The 13115-nt window shown below is 51.5% G+C and overlaps 1 protein-coding gene across 1 annotated transcript in view; it reads right to left on the bottom strand.

The window, feature by feature from the left end:
- The window catches only part of MYO18B (myosin XVIIIB), a 239396-nt gene that overhangs the window by 121002 nt on the left and 105279 nt on the right, over window positions 1-13115 (bottom strand). Inside the window, 2 exon segments of the mRNA XM_052654574.1 lie at window positions 9395-9484; window positions 11149-11292. Coding sequence (XP_052510534.1) covers window positions 9395-9484; window positions 11149-11292 — 234 coding nt within the window.

Genomic DNA, 13115 nt, shown 5'->3' with positions numbered 1-13115 from the left:
TACCTATTTTATCAGCTATTACACAAACCCATAAGATGTGACGGGGCCAAGAACTTCCAGGAAAACTAGGCTGAATGCTTTGGAGGGAATGAACACAAGTGAGTTGCTTCTTAAAATTCTGTCATATAGGTGTAGGTGCAAAAACTAAAATGGAAAAACTCCAAGTGTAGCCTTCTGCATTCAAATTCCTTTGCCATTTGCTCTGCTTTAAAGAAATCGAAACTGGAAATCATGTAGTTGTGTGTGAGGGGTGTGGTTTAAAAAAGAAGTAGATCTTGAGTTTTTGGTCCCACCTCAGTGAGTTGAGGCAGACATGTTTTAAGTTAAAAATTTAAATGTTTATATTTTAAGTGAATTCCCACTTGCATTGGCTTTTTCCCCCCAAAATAAATGGGAAACACCAGGTGAGTCAGCGCTTTTGTGGTCTTATTGTTTCATAATACAGCCTTCCGGGTTCAAGGATATGCCAAGGTGAGTGAGAAGAGAAACATACAAGCGGACAGTTCATGGCCAAGGAGGACAGAAATGATGCTGCACAGCAGAGTCCTCAAGAAACTGGGGCTCTGCTGGCACGAGGCAGTGGCTCAAGTCCAGAGGGAGGGAAGGAAAAGAAACAAACAAGGCACGAGGCATCGCGCAGGGTTCAAGCTCAGACACCATGAGCCTCGGGCCTTGGACGCGCCGCCTCCTCCCTGGGGCTGCGGCCGCCTGAGCTACGAAACGCTGAGTCAGGCGACGTCTCCTGTCCTCCTGGCCGCCCCAGGGTCTGAATTCCAACACACTCCAGGGGAGCTAGGCTCACCTCCTAAGTTTAGCCTCACTTGGCTCTAGGTGGGTCAGACTTAAAGTAAAGCGGAAGTCGCTCAATGGTGTTCAACTCTTTGCGACCCCATGGACTTCAATCTGCCAGACCCCTCTGTCCCTGGGACTTTAGTTCAGCTCAGTTGCTCAGTCGTGTCCATCTCTTTGCGACCCAATGGACACTAGCACGCCAGGCTTCCCTGTCCATCACCATCTCCTGGAGCTTGCTCAAACCCATGTCCATTGAGTCGGTGATGCTATTCAACCATCTCATCCTCTGTCATCCCCTTCTCCTGCCTTTAATCTTTCCCAGCATCAGGGTCTTTTCCAGTGAGTCAGTTCTTTGCATCAGGTGGCCACAGTATTAGAATTTCAGCTTCAGCATCATTCCTTCTAATAAATATTCAGGACTGATTTCCTTTAGGATAGTGACTGGTTTGATCTTGCAGTCCAAGGGACTCTCGAGAGTTTTTATAAACAAGAATACTGGGACTTTACAGGCAAGAATACTGGAATGGGTTGCCAGATCCATTCAGGATCTTCCTGACCCAGGGGTCGAACCCAGGTCAATCCATTGCAGGTAGATTCTTTACCATCTGAGCCACTGGGGTGCACAAAGGCATTCAAGTTGGAAAAGCAATCACTTGCAATGGGTGCCAACTACAGGCCAGTGTACTCCAGGAACACCCCCAATCACACCCCTACACGGCCTCCATCCCTGTCATCAGCACGGATACCAAACACCAGGAGAGTATTCTCTTTGCCTTAACCATTGAGTATGAAATTCGATTTGTGCTAATCGGCCTGAGCAAAGAGAGCACAGAATTAATTTAATGCATTAATTTTGAATTCCGCAGACCCCAAGTCTGGAGCTCAAAGGACAATTCGTCTTTCCAAACTGGGGAAGCAATAGCTGCTTTTCTCACAGACAGTAGCCTCTGACCGTCCCCATCCTCACAAAGCCCTCTTCTTTCTCACATTTTGGGGTCCAGAGGCTCTGTCCTTGAGCTGAGGGGTGGGCACCACACCCAGAGCTAGCAGGTGGGTGCAAAATGAAGGCCAGTTTAATGAGGGAGAGCCGGGCTGCAAACCCAGAAGGGCCCTGTGCAGACCACACTAGGACCAATTAATCAGGAATTATTCTGGAATCCTCCCTGGATCCACTGCTTGGCTGAATCATCAGAAACCCTCTTTCTACTCAGGGACAATGACTCCAAGGGTCTGCCAGAGAGAGGGAGACAGAAATGAATGAATCTGCTGTACATTTTGCAGAGTCAAACAGAAATAACATTCCACACATCCTGCACACAGACACCACACTGCGGGGGAACAGTGGGTTGCAGGGATGTGAAGGACCTTAACTGCTGAGCACACAGGGTCCCCTGGGCTGTCACAGTTACCTGCCCTGCACAATGCAAGCACCTACTGCCTGCCAGACCTGCCTTCAAAGACTCTGCTGTTGGGGAGGGGAAAAAAACCACGTGTGGAGCTCCCATGTCTTGGCTCTTAAACTCGAGGACTCCTGGACCCCAAATCACCTGTCCCTGGAGAGCCGGCAGTGCCCTTTCCCCTCTCTCCCTGTGCTTTCTCAACCCAAAGGACCTGTTTGTTTAAGCCCTAGAATGAGAAACAGCTCACACTCAGCCACTGCTGTGAACAGACACGTGAGTCCTGGGCACAGAAGCCTCACCAGGAGGGTATATTTCTGCCACTCGCTCACACAGAACGAGAGTCAGCGGCTATGAGAGGTGGGATGAGTTGCTCAGATCAGAGCTGATTGAACTCGGAGGCAGTCCCGCCCAGGCAGCCTGACTTGGGGTCCTGGCTGGACCTCTGTCCGGATGCTGTTCCTTGTCCGGCGTCCCCCGTCCAGCTTGATCCCTTGCCCCCGGGCCCCTACGGGTGGTCATTCTGGAACAGACCAGGACATGTGGCTCAGGGAGGTGATGGAATGGCCAGCGAGTGCAGGTCAGTGGCCAGGTAAGACCCGGACTGCAGCCGAAGGGAGCCTTGTGGACCCCTACAGGAAAGAACCCTCCCATCCCCATCAACCTGAGTGACAGAAACAGAAAATGAACCAGCAGAGAAGGCAGGCAGAGAGAAGACAACGGCCCCTCTTCTCCTCTGGGGGAGTGGAGGTGCAGTCAAGACTTCCCTGCTGTGCCTTCCTCTGCGGGTCCTGGGCTCAACCCACTGTGGTCATTCTTGAACGTGCCTGCCCGGCATCCACAGAGCCTCTGCAGCCGCTGTCTGCCAGGAGGCTACCCTCCCCCAGGGCCCCTGGTGAAGGCTCAAGAGACCCTAAACATCCTGAGTCAGGGAGGAAGCCAGGCTGTTTTATTCCCCCGGGGATGAGGGGGCTCCAACATCCCGTCCCCACAGAGGCCTGGCGCTGCACTAGAGCATGGAACCAGGTGCCAGGAGGCCTGGGACGAGGTCAAGGCTCAGGGGCCATCTGACCCCCGAGTCAAATGAGTCACGTCCCTTGCCCACCCTGCTGGTGGACAGTCACGGCCATCGGGAGCCACCTCTCTCAGGGCTTCACTAATGCACGTCTGCCCTAGATCTCCAGTCCCCGCCGTGCCCCGCTACTTCCCGCAGCGATTCTTCACCCAGAAGTGGAACTTCCTGGACTGATGAGGCCAGACAGGTGTGCACATGGGCCTCAGTCCTTGGCCATAAATGAGGTCCTGTACATGTTCCAGAGAGAAGACACGACCCCACTCTCAGGCACTGCCTGGTGCTCCTGCAGCCTCCCTGGTGCTCCCACCTAGTCGAGCTGCTTCCCTGTAAAAATACAAATCCCACTGGGCATGCAGGCCGATCCTGCATGCTTGAAGAATATTTATAGCTGGCATCTCAGAGGCTCCTCATCTCCTCTTTAGCTCCTTTGCAAATGAAGCACTTAAATCATTTTGCAGTAATGTTGTCTTTTTAATAAGGCTCGTCAAACGGCATTCTCGCTGATGAGGCACACCACGTTCCAGCCACGTTTCTGTGGCTGTTTCCCTGCCGAGACAAGGGGTGGGGTGCAGACGCTGAGAAGGGTGCTGGGGGGCTGCCTGATGCACAGCCCTGAAGGAGCGTCTGCTCCCCAACTAACAGAAGCTCCCTTCCAAGACAGAAGAACCGAGTAGAAGGAGACAGTTCGTATCTATTCTGTAACTTGACGTTTCTCAAAGTGCGGGCCCTGAATGAGCAGGTTCAGCATCACTTGAGAACTTATTAGAACTACAAAAGCTCCAGGGCCATGCCAAGCCACCGACTCAGAATCTTAAAGGCTGGGATCCGACGATTCACACCCTAACCCATCCTCCTGGGGATTCTGACACACGTTCGAGGAGGAGAACCCCACTACCCTAACGTAGCATGACCCTCTGCACCAGGGTCACCTCGAGGCTTGCTGGAGAAGTGCGGAGGGACCCCAATCCCCAAGATCCCCTCCCGGGCCCAACCATGAAAGATGGAGCCAGAAAAGCTATAGGGGTAACGGCCCCTCCAGGTGATTCTGAGGGCGTCCCACGTGGTGCTAGTGGTAAAGAACCCGCCTGCCAATGCAGGAGACATAGGGAAGATCCCCTGGAGGAGGAAATGGCAACTCATTACTGTATTCTTGCCTGGGAAGTCCCATGGACAGAGGAGCCTGGCAGGCTGCAGCCCATAGGGTCACAAAAAACTGGACACGATCGAGTGGACTTAGCGCTCATGGCTGATTCTGATGCTCTTTCAAGTGCAAAAGCAACCAGTACAAATCAACAGTAGCTTTGCAGGGAGGAAGGTAGGAATTAGAGCCCTTTCTCCAAATAGAATCCTACTTGGGCCCAACACGCTACATTTCACCAAATCTGAGCTGCCATTGATTGTAAGATGCACAGTTTAGAACATGTGAGAGGGATGCACGGCCAGTTCCTAGTGTGAGAGGCTGCGGACTGGGTTCAGCAAAGTACAAAGGGAGAAAATAATTCATCTGAGAATCGATAAAAACAGAATCAAAGCACAAACAGCACATCTACTGTACGGATGCAGGTGTGGGAGTTCTGGAGCCCTGGACCCCCTCCTTGCCCTCTGTCGGGCCTGAAGAGATGCAGGGCTTCGGAAAACACTCGATAAATTACTCCATCAGTGCAGACAAGCCACAGAGTGGAAGGGATCCACGCTAGTTATATAGTCATCCACACTGAACAATGGACCAGACGCCCACGGCTTATGAAGAACTGCTTCAGATCAACAAGAGACGCCATAGGCAAGACTGGAAAGACCACTTTGTCAGAGAAGATAACCAAACAGCCAAAAATGCGTGAAAAGACACAAATCAAAATCAAGGTGGCACAACTGCTCACCAGCCACAGTCGCTAAATGAAAAAGGCAGACAATCCCCAGTGCTGGGAAGACGCGGAGCAGACAGAAGGCTCACCCGCAGCTGTCAGGGAACAAATGGACACCAACACGGTAGTGAGCTACCTGCAGCATCTATGAAAACTGGACACAGAAATAACTTAAAGCCCAGCGGTTCCATCCCTCAGTGTGTGCTAACAGCCATGCGTGATCTGTGCACCAAAAGACACACATCAGGAGGTCCAGAGCAAGCTGGTTCTTTACAGCTGAAAAATAGAAACAGTCGAATGTTCCTTTAGAGGAAGAGGTAAGGACGGGTGTCTGCATGTAATTGACTAGTCTACAGCAGAGGGGGGTCCGTGAACAATAGTCACCAACGTTACCAGCGATGTCGAATCAAAGAAACCAGGGACAAAGGAACGCACAAATTCAGTGAATTTCAGTAAAGTTCAGAAAAAAGGCAAAAACTATTCTTTAGTGTCAGGAGTCCATTTGCGGTTAATGATGGAGGGCAGCGGCCGAAAGGGGCACAAGGTAGGGGAACCTGGGAGCGAACTGTGTCAACCAGCGCTGGGGGTGCTGGTTGCACTGGTGCGTCCACTTTGTGAAAATTCATTAAGCTGCACACTGATGATGTGTACACTTTTTTTGTATGTTGTGCTGTTACACAGAGCTTAAAAGGCAGGAGGAAGACGACGACGACGAAGAGGAGGCGTTGGGGAGGAAGAGGAAGAAGTCCTGACAGTCATCTAAATGTGCTTCCGGGATGAAGCTCCGCTTCGACTCCTGACTGAATTCTCTTTGTGGTGTGGGCATCACGCCCTTGACTTGCAGTTCAATGTGACACTACCAAGAGCATTTCTACAGACCCCGTCTATAGTTACTGTGTGAATACAGGCGAGCGCCCTCAGGGCCCTTTTAACAAGGCTTCATGGGAGAAGCTCCTCTAATATCTTGATTATCTCCCTATCCTGAAAAGTTACTCTTTGCTCAAGCAACAGGGGTGTGTGTGGGTGTGTATGCACATAACCCAGACACAACATGTTTATGGAATATCCTGGTTTTCTTTTTGCTTTGGTTACTAGGAAGCACTGTGTCAAAATGTCAACCCATTTTTAATAGTTCCCCACACACCCATTCTGTGTCTATTCTGCACTGGGGGCGGGGCAGATGTGATGAGGCCTCCCAAGGACAGGGTCTCCCAGTCTAGCTGGGACGCAGGAGGTGATCAGGAGGCACTGATCAATGCTGTGAGGGGAAGCACAGGGCCACTAGTAGCCTATAGTCGGGGCCTAATGGACCCGTGGGCTTCCCAGGTGGCTCAGTGGTAAGGAATCCACCTGCCAAGTGGAGACACAGGTTCAATCCCCAGGTCGGGAAGATCCCCTGGAGAAGGAAATGGCAACCCACACCAATGATCTTGCCTGGGAAATCCCATGGACAGAGGTGCCTGGCAGGCTCCTCTGTTCATGGGGTTGCAAAGAGTTGGACTTGACTTAGTGATGAAACAACCACCACCCACCCTTAGAGCATCAAGGAAGGCTTCTTGGAGGAAGCACCACTTGAACTAAGTATGAAGGGATGACCAGACACTTGCCAGGTGAGGAGGGGGAGGTGGGAGGTTCTAGGCAGAAGGAACAGCACAGGCAAAGGCACGAATTGAGAGGGAGTCTAAGGCCAATGGTCGAGGTCTATATTCTAACTCTTTCCTTTATTTTGTGTATTCTTCGATTCCTGGTTCCCTTTGCTGATTTTCTTAGCTTTAAATCTTTATCTTATTTTTTCAAGACTTCATGCTCCTTTTTGCATGTATGATACAAAGACTAAAGAGCCCAGGCAGGGTATTCTGCAGGGGCTGACATGAGCATGCGTAGTTCGGGCCTCAGAAGCCTGGCTCCCTCCTCTACCACCAATGTCCCGTGAGCTGGAGCTCCAGATGTTAGAAACACTCACCTCCTCCTCCTCTCCAAGTCTCCCCCGAAAGCTGACACATCGCAAATGCCCAAGTCCAACGTGACAGCTCGTGATGGATTACTGCATAAAATGTCAGCTTGGCGGGAAGGAATTTCTGCCGGGAAGTCACCTATATTCCGCACCAGCCCACAGCTCTCCGACTGCTTCTGCTGCTCTACTCAGGGCTACTTCCGGCAAGAGGGGTCAGGTGCTGGCTCTCTGGAGCCTCAGTGGAGGATGTGAGGTATTCAGGTGCCATTCCCTCTCCTCACAGTGTCGTCCACAAGAGGGGCAGTAGCCCAGCCCAGCTCTCCTCCTGGTGCACCAGAGACCCTCCCTTCCAGGAGCCCCTGCCCCTCGCCTGACCGTGAGGGTGGACCGCCAGGGAATTCCCGATCTTGATTTCTGAGGTTTTCAGGGCTCCCTTAAATTGCGCCCCCTAGGCGAATGCTTGGCTGGCCCTAGTCCCCGCTGCCTGTCTCCAGGAAGCCCTGGTATGTCACAGGGTTCTGCTGAAGTTCAGGTGGAGCTCATTCATTCCCTTCTTCATTCCCTTTTCGTCAGATGTATCTGAGTACCTTCCATGTCATAGACCAGACCCCTTGGATACAGCCAGAGACAGGGCAAAGTCCCCGTCCTCACAAAGTCCCCAGGCCAACAGAGGGAGACAGATCCCAAGCAGGTAAACGTGCAAGCTCGCTTTCAGACGGTGGAGTGCCACAGGTGTCAAACAGAGGGAGGTGACGGGGAGGGAGGTCAAGCGGGGGGGTGATATTACGTAAATGGTCAGGGAAGACATCTGTGGACTGAAAAGTCTGAAGCTAGATCTGAAGCATGTGATGTCCCCATCTCTGTGCAGATCTGGAGGAAAGGTAGAGGCAGCTGGTGCAAGGGTCCTGAGGCAGCGTGGCAGACTCTCTGTCCAGAGCAAAACCAGAGCTTCCTGTGTTTATGCGGCTGGGGTGGTGTCACTGCCGACAATAGGGCTTGGTTTGGTGGATGGCTAGCAGGGATTGTAATTAGGTTCATCAGCAAAAGCCAACAGTCCTCAATTCTTTTTCTTCGGCACTTTGTTTTTTAAGGGCAATCCAAACTGGTCCTTCTATCTCTGGCTGAAAGGCCTTTTCTTCTATAAAGAGCCAGATAGTAAATATTTCTAATCTTTGCAGGCCACACAGTCTCCGTCACAAGCTGCTCACCTCTGCCTTTCTGGCGTGAAAGCAGCCAGAGACTGCACACAAATGAATGGGTGAGGCTGTGCCAATAAAACTTTATTTATAAAGAACCGGTGGCGGAACAGGTTTGCCCTGTGGGCCATAGTTTGCCCATCTCTTTGTTCATTTTCACTGTGGTAACTCAGGTTTTAGTTTAACCAGATGTGTTCCTCCATTCTGCCAACAGACTCCCTTTCTGGTGCTTATGTTCTTCAACATGAGACGCACTGCTGCTGAGAGCGTCTTGTCTTTTCATTTCTGTGGGAGAGGTTTTCCAGCACGTGAGCCTAGAAATGGAATGGCTGGGCCACAGGGCACAGGCAGCGTCAACTCTCAGAGACGATGCTAGACTGTTTAAGAGCCACGAGACCAACTTTCACCCATACCAGCAGCGCGAGTTCCCGCTGCTACGCACTCCTGTCGCCAACACTTGGCGACATCAGACTTCAGGATTTTGCCCATTTCAAGCATTAAGTGATACCTGTTGTGCTGTTAATGTACATTTCCTGATTGCTAGTTAGTAGTCTTTTCAGGAGTTTAATGGCCATTTGCATTCCTGATCATTTAAACTCCTAAAATGAGTTTCCCTGCTGAGAGCTGCCAATTTTCTAATTTTTGCCCCCCCCACCCCCACCCCGCTTTGTTTTTACGGGGATGTTTACCTTTTCCCCATTGATTTGAGGAAGTTCTTTATGGCTACTCTCTGTCAGTTGCACGTGTTGCAAATTTCATCCTCAAGAATGTGGTGTGTCTTTATTTTATGCTCTGACAATCAGAAGTTGATCACCTTATTGGGGTCACAGTGATCGTTCTCCCCTGCAAGCTGTGCTTTTGTGACTTATTTAAGCAATTCTTCCCTTGGGAGCCACATGACATGGCTTTGAGACTCATCTCTACACTTGCTGGTTGTGGGGCTGGGGGAAGGCCCTTAATACCCCAGAGCCCGCGTTTCCGCCTCTGTAAAATGGGGAGTGGAGTGGCATGAGCCTCACAGATTCTGAGGAGTCTTGAAGGGACTGAGCACCATGCCCGGCTCACTGTCACCTTCCCCATCAACAGACCTCCCTTCCGCGCAGGAGGGCTGGGGGTACCTTGCTCTCCAGCAGGTCTGCGTTCACCCGGAGTTCATTCCGAGACTTCTCTGACTTCTCTAGCTTCTGCCTCAGCGCTGTGAGCTCCGCCTACAAAGCAAACACAGTGACAGAAGCCATTCTGGACTGGAGGCGTAGGGTCCACGTGTGTTAAGAGCGGCCAGCAAACGCAGTGGGTGATTCAGCCAGCCAATCTGTGATGACGGCCATTGCTGAATATGGTCATCTCTGCTCAGGCAGGCCCGGTCCATACCAGCCCGGACTAGGGTCTGGATGCAAATCCTTGGGACAAGACCACTGTTTATTAAGACGGGGCACACCCAAGTGAGACAGGGCACACCGGAGTGACACGGGGCACCCAGCTCTTCATCTTCCCCAATTACCACTTTTGGCCAGGGGGTCATCATGAGTTTTACAGCACCACTGTCAGGAGCAATTGAAATGCTCACCCACTGCAGGCCAGTGGAGCGAACCATAAAATGCACACCCCAAGGAGGACCACGTGGCCATGAAAAGGGAACAAGGAAGATTTCTATAAAAATGGGAACCACGTGACAATACATAAACGCAGCACATTAACATGTTGTATGCCTTACGTTTACAATGCTGTAGGTCAAACACACTTCAACTAAAATATTTTAAAAGACAATCCAAAAATATGGACGTGGCACGGTTCTTAAAATCTATTTTGAAGTGAAAAATGCAAGTTGCAGAAGAATATATAGTATGCCACCTTTTGTGTAAGAAAGAAACCATTAGTCCTGTGTGTATGTGTGTGTGCACGCGCGTGTGTATGTGCATACCTTGCTTCACTGTGCTGGGTTCTGCAGATACTGCATTTTTTACAAATTGAAGGCTGGTGGTAACCTGGCAGTGAGCAAGTCTATTGGCGCATTTTTTCCAAAAGCGTTATCTTTTAATTAAGGTATGCAGATTCTGGGGGCGCCAAATGCTATACACACTTAACAGACTACAGTACAGCCTCAACGTAACTCGTACAGGTCCTGGAAAGCCACCTAGTTCACGTGACTCACTGTGATATCCGATTTATCTTGGCAGCCTGGAACTGAACCTGCACTATCTCCAAGATATGCCTGTATTTGCTCATTTTTGCCAAAAGGAACAACAGGCACGATAAACCAGAAACCAGTCAGAACAGTTTCCCTGGTGGCTGAGTGGTAAAGAATCTGCCTGCCAAGGCAGGAAACCCGAGTTCAATCCCCAGTTTGGGAAGAGCTGCTGGAGAAGGAAATAGCAACCCACTCCAGTATTCTTGCCTGGAGAATCCCATGGACAGCGGAGCCTGGTGGGCTGCAGTCTGTGGAGTCACAGTCAGACACGACTGAGCAACTAAACCACAATCAGAACAGTTACCTGTATCAAGCGGGTGCTAAGGGGGTTGAAGGGAGGGTAAGGGGAGTGTCCTCTGAGAGGCACAAAAATAAACGGCTCATGGACTCTCCCGCAGACCCTCTCTGGGAGGAGTGGGAGCACACGCTCCCACGCCCGAGGTGAAGTGCCTGCCTCTGACCGGCACCCACTCGCCTACTGAGGAGCTGGGTACTGGGTGGAGGGAGGCTGTGCCAGCTGGTGCAGAGGGATGTCTGTAAAGGGGAAGTGAGAGCTAGTGGTGGAGCATTTCTGGATGAAGAATATCCAGGGCTGTGGGTACTGGTCTGGATGCAAACACTAGGGAGTGGGCTGGAGGGGGTGGGGGAGTGGGGAGGATCGCCCCGCCCACCGCGTGGACCCACCTCCTTGGTGCGGAGCTGCTCCTCCCCGATGGTGGCGCTCAGCAGGGGCCGAAGGGAACCCAGGAGCCGCCACCACGGCCAGTCCCTGACTGCCAGGAACACAGCTACGTTCTTCTGGATGCACCGGGCGGCCAGTCGGTGAATCTGCAGGGGATAAGAGTGCAGACTGAGGGCCCTTCCCAGCTCAGGTGAAGGAGGCAGAGAGCCGGGGCGGGGGGTTGAGGGGGTGGAGGGAGGGGGCTGGAGAATATTGGTTTATCCTTAGTGGAAGGGATGGGGAACTTAAAAAAAAAAAAAAAAGGCTTCCTTTAATGGAGTCAGGCTCTCAGCATCAGGCCACAATTTAGTCTGGAATAACTAATAATAACAATAGAATAAGGAGTAGAAATATTATACAATTGTACCTCTCACATGAGGATTAGGCGCCAAAGTCACTGTGCAAGGCAAAACTCTCCTGGAAAATCCCTGAAACCTGCCTACAAGAAGCAGTGGCCATAATGATGCTGTCAGTTGATATTTAAGGAAGAGATACTATTTCCAGTGCATTTAAACACAAGTCCATGCTTCTCACTCTTGAGTGTGCATCAAATCTCCGGGAGGGCTTGTTAAAACACAGATGCCTGGGCTCCCGCCCAGAGCATCTGATTCAGTGAGCCTGGGGCAGGGCCTGAGACTCTGCATTGTGCACGAACTCCTAGCTGATGTGGATGCTGCTGCTCTGGGGGCCACACTTTGAGAACCGCTGACCCAGGTCATTCTAATCAGAGGTGGGACTCAAGCTAAGTAAGAAGCCACCATCACAGCAGCCAAGGCTTGCTCAGCCGGCACAGTGCCGCCTACAGGCCAGACACTACCAGGAGCACGTTACAGCAGCTCAGTCCTCACTACAGCCCTATGAAGGTAGGTGGTATCATCATCCCCGTTTTACAGATGGGAAGACTGAGGCACAGAGCCGTACAGTCACTCGTCCAGTGTCACACAGCTTCTCAGAGGTTGAGTCAGGATCTGAACCCCTGCAGTGTCGCTGCAGACAGAGCCCAGGCTCTTAATTTAACCTGTTGCAAACTGTTCCACGGCATAAACTACCTGAGTACAACGGGCTGGTGAGATAGCTCACAGTATTTTCATTATTAATCTTCTTGCCTTTTTCTATTCTTACCAAGTACGTATTTGTGAGTTTACACGTTCACAGAAGCTGGGGGCATGTGCGCTAAGACTCTGTGCTGGTGGCAGAAATCAACAACGCTAGGGCAGCGGCAGCTGGTATTCCTGAGCAGTTACACTGTGGCATGTCCTGTACTACGTGCATGCCAGCTCATATCAGCTCCACTCAGCGACTCTGTGCTAGTGGTGAGATTCAAACGTGGTTCCTGTTTGCCTCTAGAGCCGTGCTGTGTTCTCCATCGTCCAGGCTGCAAACAGGAGACTCAGTCTCTGGAGAGCTCTGAGGATGGTGGCCTAGAGTGGCTCAGGACTGCAGACTCCGACCCTGCCCTCTGGTCCTAAAGGCCTCCGTGGACAGATCCTGCCCATGCCCTGTCTGCTGATCCATGGCAGCCAAGTTCTCCAGAGATGGGACAGACTGAAATCATTTCCAACCCAGGAGGGCTTGGACAACCTCTGGACATCCTGACCAAGGCTCTCATCAGCAGTGATTTGATGTCAGTTCAGTTAGTTCCGGAGAAGGCAATGGCACCCTACTCCAGTACTCTTGCCTGGAAAATTCCATGGATGGAGGAGCCTGGCGGGCTGCAGTCCATGGGGTCGCTAAGAGTTGGACACGACTGAGTAACTTCACTTTCACTTTTCACTTTCCTGCATTGGAAAAGGAAATGGCAACCCATTCCACTGTTCTTGCCTGGAGAATCCCAGGGACGGGGGAGCCTGGTGGGCTGCCATCTATGGGGTCACACAGAGTCGGACACGACTGAAGTGACTTAGCAGCAGCAGCAGCAGCAGTTAGTTCA

The sequence above is a fragment of the Budorcas taxicolor genome, chromosome 17 (assembly GCF_023091745.1).
Source record: "Budorcas taxicolor isolate Tak-1 chromosome 17, Takin1.1, whole genome shotgun sequence".
Taxonomy (NCBI): domain Eukaryota; kingdom Metazoa; phylum Chordata; class Mammalia; order Artiodactyla; family Bovidae; genus Budorcas; species Budorcas taxicolor.
This window is presented reverse-complemented; position numbering and strand designations above follow the sequence as displayed.